Source organism: Arvicanthis niloticus, chromosome 28 (assembly GCF_011762505.2).
Source record: "Arvicanthis niloticus isolate mArvNil1 chromosome 28, mArvNil1.pat.X, whole genome shotgun sequence".
NCBI lineage: Eukaryota > Metazoa > Chordata > Mammalia > Rodentia > Muridae > Arvicanthis > Arvicanthis niloticus.
Genome location: NC_133436.1, coordinates 14,748,839 through 14,769,591, shown reverse-complemented (window position 1 = coordinate 14,769,591; position 20,753 = coordinate 14,748,839). Strand labels below are relative to the sequence as shown.

Here is a 20,753-nt window from a genome sequence, read left to right as displayed (position 1 = left end):
TTGGCTGAAATTCTGTAGTATTTTTCAGGCATCATTGTGTCTCCCTAATAAAAACAAGACATATATAGGAATAGAAACAAAGTAGCAAAAGACCATTAAATAGGGTGGGGGGAAACTAATGAAAAAGAGAAGCTGGATTTGGAGAGATGGCTCAGTCACTAAGAATGAGTTCTGCTGTTGCAAAGGACTGGAGTTCAGTTCCCAGTACTCACGGGAGGCAGCTCCAAACACCTGTGACTCCAGGTCCAGGGGATGCAATGCCCTCTTCCAGGCACGCACGAACATGTGCATGCATGCACGCACCCACCCTTGCAGGCATGCATACACACATGGTAAGCTAAATCTTTCTTCAAAGGAAGAGAAAATAAGAGGACAGACAAACAAGTCTGACTAAAGGACAGACAAAAGAAAGTATAATATGAATGTGGAGACGGAATCAAACCCTAAGAAGAATGCCAACAAGCAACCTTTCAATAGTGAAGTGACCCTGACCATGAGATCATGAGACCGGGAAGCACTCATCTTGTTGACATTAACATTTAGGGGCTGCCTTTTAAAATTAATGGAAATATTTTAACTCCGAGGACTCAGCAAAACTATCACTTTTCAATCTTAAAAGTGAATTTTTGAAATGCTGGCTTACTTCTCAGATTTTAGAATTTTTAGCATAAATTGAAAGCATCTCTGGCCTCCAAGTAGACACAAAAGCCAATGAGAGCAGATGATAGCCATGTTTGGTCTCCAGCCCTTTTTACATCCATCTTCTGATGGGAGGCACTGAAACAAAATGTTATTTAAAAGTGTTTCTCACTGGACACAGTGGGTATACTCATGTAATCCCAGCACTTTGGAGGCAGACGCAAGAGGATCATGAGTTCAAGGCTAGCCTTGGTTACATATTGAGTTTGGAAGCCATCTTGGACTACAAGAAAATCTTTCTTTAAAAAAATAAAATGAACAAACAAAAACCTAGTAATTTCAGAGAGGTTCAAATCCAAAACCTGCAACATTCTTGGACCACCATGTGGCCTTCCTTTTCTTAACTATAAGTTTTTGTGTAATGGCTTAAAGATAAGGCCCCTATTACATGTGTCCTAAACAGAAATCAGGCTGCTTAAAAGAGAAACTATTCCTGTATGGAATTTAAAGATGGAAAATCGAGATTTTGAAAGAAGGAGCTCCCTGTAGGGAAGCTTTTCATGAGACCTTTCTTCTTATGAGATACCATGGAAGAAGATCTATAGTTCATGCTTGTGGACAGAGGTATATGCAGGTTCCTTTCAAAGAAGAGACAAAGCTGGTTGGCCACATAGAGCAAATTTAGGCTTGCTTTTATTTTATTCAATACTATTTACTTATTGTTTTGAAGGTCTCGGGTAGCCCAGGCTGGCCTTGATATCATTATGTAGCCAAGGATAACCCTGAACTTCTGAGATTACAGGCTTGATTACCACAGCTGGTTTCAGAGTTCTAAGAATCAAATCCAGGGCGTGATTTTTAAAGTAATTATTAGTATAGTCTTAGCTGTTAAAAGGTTTCCTGGTACCAAAGAATCCCCAAGAAAATATTGAAATACTGTGTATCCCTGTCACTGGCAAACACCTGTAATCCAGCAACCTGTCTGAACCTCACATCTCCATCACTAAAGGGATGAACAGCCAGCATGAACTTTCTGCTGTAACACAGCAGAAAGGAACACTGTCACCTATGAAACTTCTAGGCCTGGGTAGAACAGGATTTGACTCCATGGTGATAGCAGATTACAGAACATTTTAAGGCAGTAAAAGATCTGTATGACAAGAACTTCAATCTCTGAAGAAAGAAATAGAAGATCTCAGAAGATGGAAAGATCTCCCACGCTTATGGATTGGAAGGATTAATTTAGTAAAAATGGCCATCTTGCCAAAAGCAATCTACAGATTCAATGCAATCCCCATCAAAATTCCAAATCAATTCTTCATAGAGATAGAAAGAGCAATTTGCAAATTCATTTGGAATAACAAAAAACCCAGGATAGCGGGAACTATTCTCAACAATAAAAGAACTTCTGGGGGAATCACCATCCCTGACCTCAAACTGTACTACAGAGCAATGGTGATAAAAACTGCATGGTATTGGTACAGAGACTGGCAGGAAAATGAATGGAATAGAATTGAAGACTCAGAAATGAACCTACACACCTATGGTCACTTGATCTTTGACAAAGGAACTAAAACCATCCAGTGGAAAAAAGGACAGCACTTTCAACAAATGGTGCTGGTTCAACTGGAGGTCAACAAGTAAAAGGATGCAAATCAATCCATTTTTATCTCCTTGTACAAAGCTCAAGGTCAAGTGGATAAAGGACCTTCACATAAAACCAGATACACTGAAACTAATAGAAGAAAAGGTGGGGAAGAATCTTGAATAATTGGGCACAGGGGGAAAATTCCTGAACAGAACACCAGTGGCTTATCAAGAATTGACAAATGGGACCTCATAAAATTGCAAAGCTTCTGTAAGACAAATGACACTATCAATAGGACAAAATGGCAACCAACAGACTGGGAAAAGATCTTTACCAATCCTACATCTGATAGAGGGCTAATATCCAATATATACAAAGAACTCAAGAAATTAGACTTCAGACAACCAAATAACCCTATTTAAAAAATGGGATACAGAGCTAAACAAAGAATTCTCAACTAAGGAAACTTGGATGGCCAAGAAACACCTAAAGAAATGTTCAACATCCTTAGTCATCAGGGAAATGCAAATCAAAACAACCCTGAGATACCACCTGAGATAACACCAGTCGGAATGGCTACGATCAAAATCTAAGGTGATAGCAGATGCTGGCTAGGATGTGGAGAAAGAGGAACACTCCTGCATTCTTGGTGGGATTATAAGCTGGTACAGCCACTCTGGAAATCAGTCTAGCATCTCTTCAGAAAATTGGACATAACATTACCTGAGGACCCAGCTATACCACTCCTGGGCATATACCCAGAAGATGCTCCAACATATAACAGGGACACATGCTCCACTATGTTCATAGCAGCCTTATTTATCATAGCCAAAAGCTGGAAAGAACCCAGATGTCGTGCAACAGGAATGCATACAGAAAATGTGGTACATTTATACAATGGAGTATCACTCAGCTATTTAAAACAATGAATTTGAGAAATTCTTAGGCAAATGGATAGAACTAGAAAATATCATCCTGAGTGAGGTAACACAATCATAAAAGAACACACATGGTATACAACTCACTGACAATTGGATATTAGCCCAAAAGCTCACAATACCCAAGATATAACACACAGGTGCTGCATTCGTATTGAATACATTGAGCGAAGCCTTTAAAAGATAACTAAGGGAAATTCAGGCTGATCTCTATGAGTTCAAGGCCAGACTGGTCTACCTAGCAAGTTCCAGACCAGTTTGGGCCTCCACAGTAAGTCCTTGTTTAAAAAATAGATAAATAAAAATAGAATCGAGAGAGTATGATTATTATGGATGGAGCATAAAAATAACATTAAGAAATCGTTAGATTTTGAGTTCTATTATGGGGACATAAACAGTTTCTCCAAGATTAGGTGACTAGCACATAGGAGGAAAATGATACTGTGCAAGATGTTCACTGACATCTTGTGTGTGCGAAGTGGTTGCATGTGTGTGTACATAAGCATGCGGTTGCACAAGTATGTGCGTATACATGCGTATGAAGGTTGGAAGTTAATATCCAGTTTCCTCTTGATTTTCTTCTATCTTATATACTGAGTCTTGTCCTTCACCTGAATCCAGAGACTGCTGGTTCAGCTGCTCTAGCTAAGCAGCTGGCTCTGGAGACCTCTGACTCCAGCTCCTGAGGCTAGCATTACAGATGAGCCATCATACCCAACCTGACTTGACATGGGTCCTGGGAAATCAATCTGGATCTTCACATTTGCACGCAAGCACTTAACCCTGTGAGCTATGTCCTCAGTCCCTAGATTGACATCTTTAAAAAAAAAAAAATTGGGACAAATGTACAAATACATCTAAAATATTGGTAAGTATTAGGTCTCATGATTGGTGAATGAGATTCAAGCATTTTTACCTACTTATATGTATATCTGATCTTTTCTATAATCTCAAAACTTTAAAAACAGGAGATGAAGACTTAATAGAATTGGGAGAGAACCAAGCAAACAAACAAAAAACTAACAAGGAATTATGGTACATAACTGTACTTTTAATACTAAGAAGACTGAGGCTAAAGACAGAGGGCTCCAGGTTTAAAGAGTCTTACTATATCCAGGCTTATGCACTGGATATAGTAAGACTCTACTTCAAAGTCAAATAACAACAAAACTACCTGATCAGCTCATGTCATGAAAGACATGTATCAGCAGGTGCAGTTATTACAAAGAGTTAGCTCAGGACCCCTGGAACTAGGGAGCCCTCCACACAGGTCTGAGGGTGAAGCGTCTCCCGTGTGCCACTTGGATGCATTACCTGACAGTCCTTCAGTGCATTCTGAACAGAATTCTGATCGCCAATTTGATGCTGCTCTTTCAGCTTCCTCTCCTGGTTTGCAAACCAAGCTTTCAGAGCCTGTATGCTATTTTCATACTCTGACCACGACTCCAACAAGCCTTCCAACATCTGGATCTAAACAAATAGAAGGATGCAAATTCAATTTTTTTGTTTGAAAAATCAAATCATTGGCACAAAAATGATCCACTACAATCTCCTATGAGGTAAGAGTTCTTGGGAAGCAGCAGGGGTGTGGGAAAGACTATCATAAAAGGGCATCGCATACTTGCATGAAAATGGCCTTGCAAAGCCCCTGCATGGTAAAAATTAAAATGTGAAGATGAAATTCTTAGAATACAGTCTGTTGCATATGTAAATTCAGAAAATGAAGTTTATCAAATATCAGCTGATGGCTGTTATGGGTAAAGAAGAAAGTAAAAGGAAGAGAAATGAAGAGACATCTTTTTTAAAAAATCAGACTCATGAAATGTACAGCGTGGTAGGCTCAGAAGAGAGTCAAGGGGACTAAAGATGTCCGGAGCTAGGTCATCTACGGAAGCTCCCCCGTGCTTCATGTAGCTACACCACTTGTGCAATGGCTTCCTGCCAGCCGTAGCCTGCCCTCAGAGTCCTCATCAGGATCAGCACAGGCTGCCTAGCTAACTCACCTTCTCACCCACTCGACCTTGCAAGAGCTGCCAACTTTTATTCATTGCTCCAAGCTGCTCAGCAAAATCTGTCTTATCGCTGCGCTTGCTCTCCACGTCCTGACTGCTGATCTGGAGCACCGACTGGTTCACAAAGTCTGCCGTCAGCTGTTTGCAGTTAAGGTCTATCTTGAAACCCTGAAAGAGAGATGGGAGACTCAGACGAGAAGCTTCCGTGTGTAAAAGGCTTAGCGTGTTTCCTGGAGTTGGAAAGCCTTGAATGACACAACCTGTGCTTCTTTACATGACCTGCCATGTTAGGAGCTTGAATATGTATTCATGTATGTTTATAAAATTACACAAGGGGCTGGAGACAGGACTTACGAGGTTAAGGGCACTGGCTGTTCTTCTAAAGGTCTGAGTTCAATTCCCAGCCCATATGGTGGCTCACAACCATCTGTAATAAGATCTGGTGCCCTCTTCTGGCACACAGGTGTACATGCAGATAAAATACTGTGTATGTAATAAGTAAATAAATCTTAAAAGCAAAATGAAATTACACAAATATAAAAAGTATAATATAAATAGCATATGTATGATATGTAGAAATGGATGAATAATTATTTTTTAAATGTGTTAAAATCTGAATGCGTAATGTCCTCCATAGGTGGACACTTGGGCACTTGGTCCCATTCTGGATGTTCCCTGGGAAGGTTATCAAACCTTTAAAAATTAGAGGCTCACTGGAGGGCCTGAAGAAAGTACATAACCAGGGGAAGTTTTGGGGGCTTTATAGCCTGGCTTTACATTTTGCTCTCTATTTCTTTGCTTCCTGCATGCAGATGGAATGAGGTTGGCCAGCCTCACGCTCCTGTTGCCAGGCCTTTCCCTCTAACTGCATCCTCACTGGAAGTATTAGCCGGAATAAACCCTTTCTTTCCTAAGACGCTGTAGTCAGGGTATTTTAAATAAAAATAACAGTAACACTGCATCTTTACTTGATATTTCCATGTGCTTCCTTCTCAATGTCTCTGTCTGTTTACTGGATGGGGGATATACATTCGAAGTCCTGGTTTGAGTTTCTGAGCTCCTTCAAATAAAAGTCTAAGTGAATGAAAATGGAAACCTCAATGAGTCCGCTAGCTACCTTGTATTTCTGAAGGTATTCGTGGATTGCCTTGTAACCGATGGCATTTCTAATGTCCTCTTCATCCTTCAGGATGACACTTTCCATGAGTGAGATCCAACCCATGACCTCAGAAATGGCGTGGCGGGAAGGCAGCTTGTCCATCTGGAGCTGTGTAAGAAGAGACAGGATGGGTTCAAAACATTAGGGTTCAGATGTGACTCCTCCTAACACAGTGGTTCTCAACCTTCCTAACACCGTGACCCTTTAATACAGTCCCTTGTGTGGTGGTGACCCTCTTCCTTTTTTCCTGCTATTTCATAACTGCAATTTTACTACTTATATGAATTGTAATGTAAATATTTGCATTTTTCCAATGGTTGGAGGTGACCCTGTGAAAGGGTTATTTGACCCCCCCCCAAAGAGGTCATGACCTAGAGTGAGAATGGCTATATTAACAGAAGAGCCCTATGAAGGTTTCTACCAATACACCAAGAGAGATAATAGCCCTTTATAGTTCTCAGATCTCTGAAGCTTGAAACCTCAGGCAAACACAATAATACTCGTCACTTAATGCTCACTCAGTATCTCATACCATAAACATTGCATAAATATTAACTAATTAATCAAAACACCAGCAAGAAAACATATTCTCACTTTACAGCTAGTTTTATGAGTTTGAAAAAAATAACTCTTAACTACAAAACATTCAACAGATGTGTTTTGTTAATTATCTTGTAAAATCTCTGTGTATTGTGACTCGGGAATGCTAACAGAAAAAAAGGAAAATACCACATAGCAGGCAAACTATCATTTTCTCTGCTCCTTGGCACTCTAACGTTTATCCCTGAAAGCCAATTTCCCGAGTATTTAAGATATACTCAGAATTCGGAGTTTTACTTCATATGTCAAGCAATTATGCTCATCATGATTACAACGATTTGCAGAAACAAAGCAATCATTTAAATATGCATAAATATAAATTGCCTGGTATGTGGTGGATCATGCCTATAACCCTTTCAAAAGCTGAGGCAGGAGGATCACCACAAACTCAAGACCACCAGGGGCTACAAGATTGAGACCCAGTCTCCAAATATATATAAAATTAAATATATATGACCTAATGCTATGAAGCTTTGAAAGGAGAGAAAGATGGGATTGCTCCAGTTACCTAGGAATATAAAGCTATTGAAGAGAAACAGCATGTGTATTAAAAGCGTCTATCATACCTGGTCCGTAGTGGTCAATGTCAAAGAGACAAAACGATTAAACTGTTCTAGAGTTCCAGGAAAGTTAGACTTATTACTCCTCAGAATATAGTCATGAACTGAACAACAGTGTCCCATGTGGCGCTCCAAATACAATGGAAGACCCATAGAGTTATCATAAGCTAAGTAGCCTGTGCTGATCTCTTGGTTTGTGGGAAGTATGCACCGATGTTTGAACAATGGCACAGTGGACCAAGGATCTATTTATCAGAACATATCCCTGCTGTAAATGATGAGTGACTGCTCTTATATTGAGTAAAATTCAGTTTCCTCCTTGAATATAAGATGGCAGGTCTTTAAGAGATATTAGATGTTACAAATCTTCACACTTTTATGAGGTGCCTAGGTTCGCCCCATGAAATGTCAGTTCAAACAGGGTCAACATTCTCAAGTCAAGTTTTCAACACACACACACACACACACACACACACACACACACACACAAAGAGAGAGGCAGAGAGACAGACAGAGAGACCGAGAGAAAGGAGCAGGGGCCTGCTTTAGGGAGAAATGCCATCTGAAGTGTGGTCTGTAGAAATGGTTTCGTTTTAATACACGCTGCAACTGCAGAGAGAAAAGACAAGCTCCTAGATAACTCTAATCTGCACTTATATGCTGGGAATCAACGGTTACCAAATAAGCAAGCCCTTTCTCGGTACCTGATGAAGCTTCTCCTGCACGACAGGAATGCCTGTCAGTAGCTCAGTCCACTGGCTGTCCATGCGCGACAGCTCAGCACGCAGGGCAGCTGTGTCCACTTTCTTTAATCGCAGGAGCTGATTTCCTGTGCTTGTGACTGATGACTTGAGGGAAGATTTGGCATCAACTTCTTTAGAGAACTCCTTTAAGAAGAAAAGTCACAATGTTCAGTTTAGCATTAAATAGCTGGAACTTTTCGTTTAAGGACAGAGAGCCATCTGGAGTACAGACCAATTACTTCCTCATATCAAGGTCTCTGTCATGTGAGCTCTTTGGGGACAATCAAAGGTACCACACCTTTACATTCAAGTTAACCCAGTGCCTGAAAGGCAACCTGGAGCCTATGAGTCTGCATTAGTATTAGATACAAATTCAACCTCAGAACTATCTATGGCAATTTAGCTTCTTTTCTGTGTTTGTTGACAGCTGGTTTCCATTTATACTGATCCGTGAGTCTGGCCTGAGAAGCAAAATGAGACCCAAATGCCTTAGGTCCTCAGACTTACCAGAAAAGCGTTGAGATGATCCCGGACCATTTCCAGTTCTTGTGGGACCGTCACAGACTGTTGAGTCCAAAATGCCAGCCTGTCCTTTGCGGATTGTAACCAGTGAATCAGATCGGCGGCTTCACTTTGATACCTTTAGGCACATTAAGGAGTCAATTAAGGAAACATTGAATCTCTATTGTCTGTTGTCAGTTAAAACAAGAACCCCAAAAGACTCGGAAAAAAGTACACAAGGTTGATGCCTTTTCTTTTAATATTTATAGCTGAAGTCTGTCCTGGGTTTTCAGCATCCCTATTGCTAAGCTGAAAAATAAGAATATTTTTCTCTCTTCATGCACTGATGCCATTGGGAAATATTAGGTAATGTTTGAAAATAAAGGTGTTTGAAATAAAAGTGATGAAGAAACAGTGCTTCTGTTCAATAAACTTCAAATAACTGCCTCCCTTGAACACTTCCGTTAGGATTTCAGTTTGAAATATTGCCCCCAGCATGTGTGTTGAAGGCTTGGTCCCCAGTTGGTGGCACAATGTGGGAAAGTGTTGGGAATCTAGAAGAATTCAAGTGGAGACTAACAAGAGGATGTCATACAGAGCTATCCTGAGGGGTGCCAGGTCTCTGACATGTGTGCACACGCACATGCATGTTCACATACACGGTTCCTGGCAGCAATAAGGTGATCTGCCTCTTCTGTCATCTCTTCTTGCCACTACACTATTCTGCTCCAGGACCCAACATAATAGATCGGGCTTACCTGGGCCTGAAACCTCTGAAAAGTGAATGAAGATAAATATTCCTGCTGATAAATTGTTTGTCCCAGCTGTCACTCACAGCAATGACAATCTAACATACCCTCCATGGTCCTTGAGAAGGAATGTCTTACTCAGCAATGCCCCTGTCTCTAAGGCTTTGTAGTAACTAGACAAGGAAGGGGAGCGGGGGAGCACAACACCAATGTATTGGGTACCGATCTCCTTGCCAGTTTTAAGGAGAATCCCATCAGGATTTTCTGGTTGTCTTTGTTTCCTAAACTATGCCTTTGTCTAAATATGCAGATATTTTCCAAGCCCAGTATCAACTAGTCTTACTAATACACCACAGAGCTTATCAAAACACACACCAAATACTCATCCTACTACCTGGTCCAGTGCTTCAGTATGGTCTCCAGTCTGTGAAGTTCCTTGGATACTTTGTTCGTATTACTGAGCCAGCGTTCTCCCAGCTGATTTAGCAGACTTTCAAGCTCTGAACAGCTGACAGACATCAAAAGCCGCTTCCCGTCATCTAACACTTGATACAGTTTGGGCTGGTATTCATTAAGGCTGGATTTTAAATGCTAAAACGATCGATGACATTGGGTTAAAAGTTTGACTCAGTGCAGCTCCTGTCACTGAGTGTTATAATTCCTCTGATATCTATACCATTGGTATTGTCTGTTACCAAGCATAAACCATCCTCACTCTGCAGCTCTGAAAACTTGAAAACATATTTATCAAAATATAGACGTTCTCTTTTTTAATTTGTTAGGAACTTTGGATGTGTTTACAGCTATCAAGCTGAAATATCTCTAAAACTGTGACATCAATCCAATGTACAAAAAAAAAAAAAAAAAAAAAAAAAAAAAAAAAAGCTTGGTAGAAGTTCGGTGAAGATGCCTTGAAAGGTTTAAAAATGAGTGTCTCCTCAGAGGTCTGCCAGAGTCTGACATATTCAGAGGCAGATGCTCACAGCTAACCACTGATCTGTTCAAGGGGTTCCCAATGGAGGGGTTAGAGAGAAGACTGAAGGAGCTGAAAGGTTTTGTGGTCCCATGAGGAGAGCAACAATACCAACCAACCAGAGCTCCCAGGGTCTAAACCACCAGCTTGGGAGCACATAGGGAGGGACCCATGGCTCCAGCTGTATATGTAGGGGAGGATGGCCTTGTCGGGCATAGGTGGGAGAGGAGGTCCTTGGTCTCATGAAGGCTAGATGCTGAGTGGGGGGAATTTGAGGGTGGAGAGGTGGGAGTGGGGGGTAGGTGGGGGCACATCCTCATGGAAGCAGGAGGAGGGGGGATGGGATAGGGAGTTCCTGGGTGGTGGTGGGGAATAGGGTAAGAGGATAAAAATCTGAAATGTAAATATAATATCCAATAAAAAATGAGATAACTAGTTCCAAACGTGCTATTTGTCATCTGTTTGTAATCTATTGTCTATCATCCATTATCTGTTATCTATCTGTATACCTATTTATCATCTTTCTCAATCTATCATCCATGTATCGCTATCTATTTTTATCTCCCTATCATCTATATACCATCTATCTATGTATCTATCATCTATGGTCTATCTTTTTCACCTATCACCTATTTGTCAGTAGGTCTGTCTATCATATTTGTCAATCTATCATCTATGTTTTCTATCTATCTATCTATCTATCTATCTATCTATCTATCTACCTATAATCTATCATCTCTATCATCTGTATAGCACCTGTATTTATCTATGTATCTATCACATATCTCTCATCTATATATCATCTATCTATCTATGTACCTATCATCTATCTGTCTATTATCTATTTCACAGAGCTGAGAATCTACCTCATGGCAACATGCTTGTCAAGAAAGCCTCTACCCCTGCTACTGAGTGGCAGAGTGCAGACCAAGAGAGTTTTTTAATTAAGAAATTCTAATTAAATCCAGCAGATTATATGCACACACAAAAAGCATGAAACTAGGAGGAACCCTTGTGAGTAACAAGGCTTTAACCTTAGATAGAGGTCGATTAGAAAGGTCAAGTGGGGCTGGGGCTAAACCTCACTGTATAATATATGAAACCATCAAACAATAGTAAAATACACATACACTGTGAACATTGCAGACACAGTCTACGATGCGCCCATGAATTTCAGCAAATTTAAAGAAAAGTAAAGGATGAAATGAAGTTTATCACAAACTTGTTCAAATTCTGTTAAAAGTTATTGGCAAATTTCTAAAGGAAACATTGTCATTAACAGTATCACTGAGACATCCTTGGAGTCCAAACCTGGTAGAGAGTTGTCCTTTCCACAAGTCTGTCCTCACTCTCCTCTACCAGGCCCACACTTGGGATGCTGTTTTCTATCACCTCCAGCTGTCTGCTGAGCTCCTGGCAATTCTCATCCAGATGGGACCACATCTATAAACACAACAGTAGTTAATGGAATCCCTGCACTAGGGAGGCTGGCAAGAGGATCACAAGTTCAAGGACAGCCTGGGTTTTTAGCAACAAGGGGCCTCAGGAAAACAAAAACAAGCAACCAGCATACAAAAAGAATAGCATTTCCCCATGTGTGTAAAATTTGTAAGATAATCTGCTTCAAGTAATGTCAGAAATGTTTAGCTGGCATTTGTCTGGGGAAACAAATGATGGATCTAAAGCAAGTGACACAACGGTGGCCCTCAAAAGTGTGCAGCTCCATCCATCTCACAGTGTGTGTGTGTGTGTGTGTGGTCATGAAATTACAAGATGGGGAGGGGAGAAGTTGGAGGGATGAAAATGATATAAATATAGTATTTGTATATAAAATTCTCAGGAACTAAAACAAATTTAAAAAAGAAAGGAGATATAACTCCTAAAACTTTTAAGGAAAATGGGAAGATTAAAGGACTTGGGCCATCTTACGCAACTGAGCTAATTATTAACGAAAGGAAGGGACCCATCTACAAGTAATTTACACAGGGTTCTGTGGCTAATTACTTAGCTCTATGGACTATCTGTTTGGTGTTCAAGGTCATACATTTGTGCGCTGAGTCAAGGGCATTAGCTTGCAGACTCTTTCTACAATAAACCAGAGAGTAAATATTTTCAGCTTTATATTTTATTTATCTATTGCAACTGGTCTTGGCTGCTCCATTGGATGAAGACAGTTGGAGATTAACAAGCAAACCAATAAAACTATTATACCCAAATAACCTTTACATAAAACAGGCTACAATTGACCCAGGGGCCAACTCCTGTTCCAGAGTCTGGGCCCTGTTAAGAGGCAGCATCCTTTTTTCCTCATTATCTGTACGATCTGGTATTTAAAAGGCTGTTTGCTTCCCTGTAGAGACATCATTCTGCATTCTGAAGTCTGTGTTCTTGTTCCCTCATTGGATCACAGTCTCACTGAGGGCAGTCCTGGGAACATGTTTATATTTCCCTTGCCTGGGAATCTGGTGACAACTTGATAACTGCTGAGCGAATAAATACTTGATTTCTTCACTTACAACGAGTAAGCAGAAGCAAGTGAACAGAACGAGGGAATGGAATTTCTTGGGCAGAAGAGCAAATTCCTAGAACACTGTTTATGGTGGCTGTGGATCTTGAACCTTTATTTCATTATTTTGGTTTAGAGTTTCTGGGCTGCTGCTGTTCAACTTTTAAACTTTCAATGGTATATATATGTATCCATACGTTAACACGGGTGCAAGCACTTACAGAAGAGTCATGGGCCTCCCAATGTGGTACCTAGGAACCAAACTTATGTTCTCTATAAGAACAACAGGCGCTCTCTTCCTAACCACTGAGTCATCTCTCCAGCTCCCTGGATGGCTATTTTACAACAAATGAATCTTTACACCTTTGCTCTCAGACCAAAACAGTTTGTTCCCAGGCTGTCCTCTGGCTTCTAGATTCCAGTGACAGGTCTTAACACAAGAACAACTGCATGGATAGGGCCAGGGATATGTATTTTTCTAATTTCATGCTCCTACTTAGGTTTTTGGCTTGAACCTCAAGTCTGCGAGCATCTTTATACATACTAAGGTTGGGATTCACCCAGCTGACTCACAACACAACGTATCACATACCGAACGTAAATGAAAACCCACCACCCCATGGTTATAAGACAATATAATTCTAAAGGAGAGAGCCCAGGTAGCTCAGTTTTGCAGTCAGAAAGATGCTGACATGGGTGGTCTCACCTCTAGGATGTATTCAAGCTCCACCCCTCTCTTGTGAGCCTGCTTCAACACAGCAGAGGCCTGAGCCATGCGGTTCCTGTGGGACTGAGTTTCCTCCAAAACTGCAAAGCCAACGATCTTTCTGAAGAGCATTTCAGTCAAAATCATGTGTGATTCCAGGCCCTGGAAGTATTCCTGCAAGTTTTGTCAGGCAGAAGGAGGTCAGCAGCTCCTTTGGACATTAGCTTTAAATAAGAACTCTTACAACAGCGGAAGCTGATGGAACACAGTTAACGCAAAGGACGTATCATTCCACTGCCTCTCCCCTCCCCATCTCACCCTAATGAACCACCATCTTAACAGACACTGTGTGCTTCCTATAGGGCATTCCTGCAAAGTCTAGGCTCCGAGCTCCTAATTGGCCTTCCCTTTTAACTCTACTCAAGTACAGATGGCTCATCACTGTGCTACAGACACAAGTCTCCAAGATAAGCCCTTTCATCTGTGACTAGTTGATAAAGGAGCATTCTCTGCTGACATCCGTCGACCATGCCTGTCACACTCCGCGCCTCCTGTGTCCCTTGGATATATTAGTCCCCTCACTCTTGTCTTCAGATCTGGATACCTCTTTTTCTTGAGATGATTTCTTTTCCTTCCATGGCTGGGCTTAAGACCTACTCTTTCCAACTTACAGACTCTTCCTCTGCCTTGCTCAAGACAGATATCCAAGCATATCTAGGCATATAATACTTTGTTAACAACGATTTTACATTTCCTTTGTATTATATTTCCTTGCAATAGAACTGCATAAGCTTACACTTCTTAGATACTACCTTTTATATAAATAGATCTTCATTTATGTAAATAGAATCTCATTCTACCCCAGTTCTTCACCCAAGGACCACGGATGGAACTGAAGTACTAGACTAGACTATACATTCTTATTATAAACTCTTTACCCAACTCATGTCATCCTTATGACAATTCTGAAGGTCTGTGAATTACTTATCTGACCTTTTACAGGTGGTAGCATAGAGCCATCCAGTCTATGTAGCTAGCACAAGGTCATCCAGTTAAGTTGGGCAGAGTTGAAGTTTTAATTCCTATCAAATGACTGTAATGTTGCCCCCCCCCACCCCCCAACAAAGCTGTAGAGGTCACCCATAAAACCTAGACTGGACCGTACATTGATCACCAGCACCAGCACCATAATTGCTTTGTTGTGCCAGGAATCAAGATCAGTGCCCAAGACCCAAGAACACTGGGCACCGACTTTACCCATGAGGTATATGAGCAGCCTATGTTGTTTTATTGTTTATTCCCAGACAAAATCTCATGTATTCACTCCTGCTCAACTTGCTCTTTAGCCTAGGTAGGCCTTGAACTTGAAATCGAGATTACAATACAAGCCTGTGACAACAGGCCTAGCTTGGAACCATTATGATTAACCAACCATCAGTTGATGAAATGATTGTCTGGCTGAAAAAGACGTGCCAAGCCAAACATGCGCTGAGTCAAGCCTGCTTTCAACACAAGCTTACCTCCTGCTCTGGCCTTGGCAGCATTTCCAACGGCCAAAGGGTCCCCTGTGCAGCCGAAGTGGCAGCTGGGGTCTACTCCCTTAGAATTTTTTCCTAACTGAGTGTCTTTTCTCTGTTGTTCAATTGCTCCTTGATCCTAGTCTCCCTTCTGGAAAAACTCAGAGTGATCTTTTATTGCTATGGTCAGATTTGAGAAAAAACAGCTGTGAACTTTAAAGCAATGTTTTCATAGCCAAATGATAAGGCTTTAATAAATCATACAACTCTTTAGACAGAAAACCCCTGGGAGAAAATAGCAAAAAAAAAAAAAAAAATGTATAGTCCGCCTCCCCCCACAATCAAAAATAATAGCCCACCAGAGAGCCACACAACAGTAGAATGTCAATCATTTAAAACTCAGTGAGACTGTTTTGTTTTTCTTCTGGGATTTCCCATAGCCTTGGAGGCTGAGTCTGTGGCCTGGTAAACTATCCATAGTCATTGCTAAAAATGTGTTAAATTAGGAGTGTGTGTGTGTGTGTGTGTGTGTGTGTCTGTGTCTAAAACATGTATTTATTCATTAAGGAGTAATGAATCCGAGCTTCATTTGGAAACACACTAACGAAGCAATCTCGGGGTTCCCCAAGCCTGATTATGTGGTAAAAGCTGAAGAAAATCTCTGAGGCCAACAGCAACTACAGGGGAATGTGCTTAAGATCCAGGAGATCTGAATGACGCAAGTAACAGACACCAAAGCTGAATGGGCAGCCCTGTATTCCCAGAGTGAAGTGAGGAGTCTATGCCAGGACAGTGAAGGGGAGAGAGAGCACCGAGAGCTAGGTGGTCTAGAGGCCCTAGCAAATGCATAAGGGAAAACTGAGTACTGAATGCAGAATGTAGTTAGTGATGGGATCCACTGGTGGAGCTTTTATATCTCACACGCACAAAGTCCTGGGGTCCATCCCCAGGACCACATAAACATAAGCTTAGTTGCACATACTTTTAATTTCAGATCTCAGGAGGTAAAGGCAGGAGGATCAGAAGTTCAAGGTCACCTTTAGCTATACAGTGAGTTTGAGGCCAGCTTGAGCTACGTGAGACCCTGTCTTTTAAAAGAAAAAGAAAGAAAGAGAGAGAGAGAGAGGAAAAAGAGAGAGAGAGAAAGAGAGAGAGAGAGAGAGAGAGAGAGAGAGAGAGAGAGAGAGAGAATCGGGGTCCCTCTAAGGAAAGGCTATTAGTTTCTCTTTGATTAAAGTTTATATATGGCAAGAGTTGAGTTAACATTCATGGAGAAATGATAAGTAAAATTACTGATAAAATTACTTTTTAATTTAAAAAATTATACAAATACCCTTTACCATTTCTCTTTAGTCCAGAAGCTAGGGATTTGAACAAATGTCTATAGACCACTTAGATGTGTAATTATACAAATAGAATTCATAAAAACCAGGCATATTTGGTTTGAGATACCAAACCCCTCTATATAAAGGTTTGAGACTATGCTATTTCAGCTACGCTTTCCTGGTCTCTTCTCACCTTGTGCTTGCCGAGAAGTTGCTGGACCTCTTCTTTGGAGGATACAATGATCTTCTGGTCCCCTGCCATCTTCTCCTGCCCAGTGTCCAGCAGATCTACCAGATCTTGCAGAGCCTGATCATACTGACTCTTGAGAGCAAGGTTCTGGTTGAGGCTGCTCCTCCGGGAGCCGATGGTCACCAACAGCTCATCATACATGTCCTAAGGCAAAGACACCAACACCAGTCTCAACCACACAGTTGCAGCACTGAGCCCATCACCTGCCCAATACCCCAGCAAGGTCATGCCTCTCTGCAAATGGATCTTCCAGGGAGTCTCGGCATGGAAGCAAACTGCCTGTCTTCCTTATGAGCCTCCCTGGGGAGTATCTCAAAAAGGAAAAGAGACACTCTGGATGGCTGTCTCTAAACCTTGTAGTACGTATGCGTGGGGTCATGACTTTCCTGGGTTTTACCCTTGGTGAGCTCAAGCTCTCTTGTTCATCTTGCTTGGCAATCCAACATATTCTCTTTTGTTTTAAATTTGATTGTGCTCTTAACGAAGAAGTCATAAATCATAGAAGAAGAAGTAAAGAAAAACTAAATAAATAACATAATGTGGGAAGAACCATTGGGAGAAAAGTAAAATTAGAGACTTAGGCCAAATATTAGATACAATTTATATTTATTAAAGAGTAAACATATAGTGCTGAGGACATAGCCCACTAGTCTGGCACTTGGCTAGCATGCATAAGGCTTTGGTTTTGATCACTAGCACATTCACAAAACTTAATGTTTCAAGATCGAAGCAAGGGTGGGGGAGAGGGAGAGGGAAGGAAGGAGAGACGGAGAGACAGAGAGACAGAGAGATCATCTCAGCCGTTAACAGCACTGGCTGTTCTACCAGAGGCTCCAACATCCATATGGTGGCTCACAATCAACTGTAATTTTGAAGAGATCTAACACACTCTTCTGACTTCTGTGGCACCAGGCACACACATGCTGCCCAGACATACAGATAACCCAAATGCCCATACACATGAAAGTTAAAATAAATAAGATTCCAGGCAATCTAAAACAATGTATCTCCTAGAAATGACTTATGAGGCCATTTCCTGTCTTCGCTGGCTGTTGATCATCCATGATGTGATATAGGGTTAGGCTGAACAAAAATGTCCCCAAGATGAAGAGAGATGTCACAGAGAGAAAACCTGATTCTTATGGTTATCATGATCTTAACATTTATTTACTCTTGTAATAAATGAACAGAGTATCTCTCACATTGCTGTCTGCTAAACAGTATCAGATCTCAGAGCACCCTTGAAACAGAGCAAAAAAAACAAGGGACATTGATGTGAAGAGCAAAACCTTCAGACTTAAGGCAACTGGCTCTGCCAAATGTGGTAAAGTAAACAACTGTTTGATCTGGAAAGACTTTTTAGGAGATGGTGAGGCACCAAACAAAATTTACTGGAGGCATACGGATCTGATTAGTGCACCATACTGAGGTGGAGCAGCCAGAACTGTTCAATCTGGAAAAGTTCAACTTGAATGCTTATTTATGGCTATGACGTTTGATTCTTACACCTGACGCCAAAGCACTGTGGGAAAATGATCTAAAGGAAGGGCAAGCAGGCGGGGAAGGTTTGTCCTGTGACATTTCAAAATGTTAACCAAGGGCCTGAGACAGTTGAACTGAGAGTGACTTCTTGTTTGTAAGAGCCTTTGTGATTTCTCAGGAGAAGGACTTAGAACTTAGTGTTTCACTCAGTGCCCCAAGTGTTCTACAGTAATGCCCAGAGACAAAAACTAACCTATCATGTGCAGCGATATCCAACCGCACATAGTTTAAGAATACAGCTTGCTTTCCCAAACATGTCTTCACAGGTTTGGGAAGGTGTCTCAGTTCTGTCCTCTACCCCATGTTGTAGTTCTGCCAGGGTGTCAGAATTAACACTAAGTGGGTTTTTTCTTTATCTCTGAAAACTGATGGAAAATTCTGCATGCATTTCTAAACTTTGTAAGTTTTGTTGCTGGTTTGGAATTGAGCATTTGTATTACATTCCAGCATGTATGCCTGATAAACTCTCATTTGAAGCCTATGTTCTAAAAAGTCTTACCTTGAGTATTTACTCTGTTAAATCATCCCTAGAAATATATTATAATATTAGATGAAAATCCTCTTATCTTTAATTTTACTAGGTAGGGATCATAAGGATTATTATAAGGGTAATTATATTTTCAGGAGCATAAATAAATAAATAAATAAATAAATAAATGCTACCAATGAACTATAACATGGTGCTTAGATATCGCCATAAGGGCATGTGTCAAAAAAAAAAAAAATATGGATGCTGGCTGCATGAGACTTTAGATCATTCAATTGTACTAAAATTAGCCGAAAGTTCAGAAAAGTTTTGTTACTTCTAAATAAAAGTTGATGTTCTCTTTTTTTGTTGGGTCTTTGTGAGGTTTAAGTATGAGCGTAATTGTAGCTTCATAGAACGAATTGGGTAGTGTTCCTTCTGTTTCTATTCTAAATAAAAGTTGAGACCTAAATGATGTGACGTTTGTTTGAATAAATTTCCAATAAGATGGTGAAAACGTTTCCTTGATTTTCCATTAAGATGGGCCACTGAGGCTGAGCTACCTCACTGGAGATGGTACCTGGAGCTTGGAGAGTTCTTGCAGAGCAGACTGCTCCACTTGTAACTTGTCAGCCCGCCGTTTCAACTCAGAGATTCCACCATCGAGCTCCCTGAGTCCCTCTTCCGCCTGTTGGATGGCCTAGGTGAGATTCACAATGTTTCGTTCAGACTCTGAAGTACAATCCTGCCCCGCAGAAGCTTTTTGACTTTTTGTTATTTTTACTTTTACTTTCAAAAATTATTTTAAATACATAAGAAGAGAGTAACTTAAAAAACATACACACAAAAAGCATCAACACATACTACTGGAAAAAGAGACGGTCCTTTTATTATATTACATCAGCTTTATTAGGCAAGGAGGTGGGGTAGAACTAGGATGAAGAGCTGGGAGAGGAAAGGCCTCCTTAAACAAGCGGATGCGTAGATAAATCATCCTACGTCAGAAGTAATATGTAGGACAGACTGTGGATAAGGTATGCTCCTGAGATGCCTTGGGGACAATGTACCTTCCTAGAATGCAATGGAGAATCTCTGGACACTCTGCTGGTGGAGCAACAGGAAAGTGTGAGGAAAGCCTGGGAGATAAATGGTTGGTCCTCACTCTAAAGTGGCAAAGTCAATTAGCAAGGATTAAACTGGCTGAGCCTTGTCTGCCCAGGATGAGTTCTCGGGGAAGAGGAGACCTTGCCCTAGACTTCAAGGAGCTGACAGTCTTGGTCAGGATGCCGGTAGAAAACAAACCAAATCTCAATAGCATTTAGGTACTAAAATTCATGATGCAACTCATCTCTGACAGGGGAATGGAGGAGGGAGGACCAGACCAACAGACTCCGGTCTAAGTGGGTTTTTGGAAGAACTACAACCTAGTTGCCCTTGACAAGGAGAGGAGTCTGGTCTCCAGATGGCAGATGAAACACATGTCCTCCTTTTCCTGTCCTGAAACCTCTCTGATACAATAGTGAATATTTTGTTTGCTTGTTTTGGGAGTGCTTTCCTCCTTAAATCCGCTGGGGCAAGGAAACAGGGAAGACAATAAGACCAACAAGTTCTCAACGTTAGAATTCAGACAAATATACCAATTTTTACTAATGCTGAGAAAGCTGAATTCTGACCTAGTGGAAGAACTGCACCACCAAGTTTATAGCATTGGGAGTCTCAGTAACGTGGAAGACAGAGACAGAGTGCTGGCAAAAAGCTGCTGAGAGAATAGAAACCCTATCCCTGCTTCACGCCACATTGTCCTTTCTTCCGCAGATGAAAGGCTCAGGGTGCAGATGAAGTCTAGGGCAAGCTCTCCTCAGGTCTCCTATCTGGAGAAGGAAAAGGGCTTTCTAGACTAAGGGATGACAGATATGGCAGTAGGCTTCAGTGTTGGACTGAAAAGGGGAAAATTGGAGGAGGTTGTCCATGCCTATAAT

At 41.1% G+C, this 20,753-nt stretch overlaps 1 protein-coding gene across 4 annotated transcripts in view; it reads right to left on the bottom strand.

Annotated features, from left to right (window-relative positions):
• The window catches only part of Syne1 (spectrin repeat containing nuclear envelope protein 1), a 478,529-nt gene that overhangs the window by 90,525 nt on the left and 367,251 nt on the right, over nucleotides 1-20,753 (bottom strand). For all 4 annotated transcript variants that reach the window (XM_076926749.1, XM_076926750.1, XM_076926751.1 and 1 more), the window contains 10 exons: nucleotides 19,355-19,474; nucleotides 16,710-16,910; nucleotides 13,675-13,848; nucleotides 11,774-11,905; nucleotides 9,884-10,080; nucleotides 8,747-8,879; nucleotides 8,201-8,383; nucleotides 6,295-6,444; nucleotides 5,169-5,345; nucleotides 4,480-4,635 (listed from right to left, as the gene is read on the bottom strand). In XM_076926749.1, coding sequence (XP_076782864.1) covers nucleotides 4,480-4,635; nucleotides 5,169-5,345; nucleotides 6,295-6,444; nucleotides 8,201-8,383; nucleotides 8,747-8,879; nucleotides 9,884-10,080; nucleotides 11,774-11,905; nucleotides 13,675-13,848; nucleotides 16,710-16,910; nucleotides 19,355-19,474 — 1,623 coding nt within the window. The remainder of the gene's footprint in view (nucleotides 1-4,479; nucleotides 4,636-5,168; nucleotides 5,346-6,294; nucleotides 6,445-8,200; nucleotides 8,384-8,746; nucleotides 8,880-9,883; nucleotides 10,081-11,773; nucleotides 11,906-13,674; nucleotides 13,849-16,709; nucleotides 16,911-19,354; nucleotides 19,475-20,753) is intronic.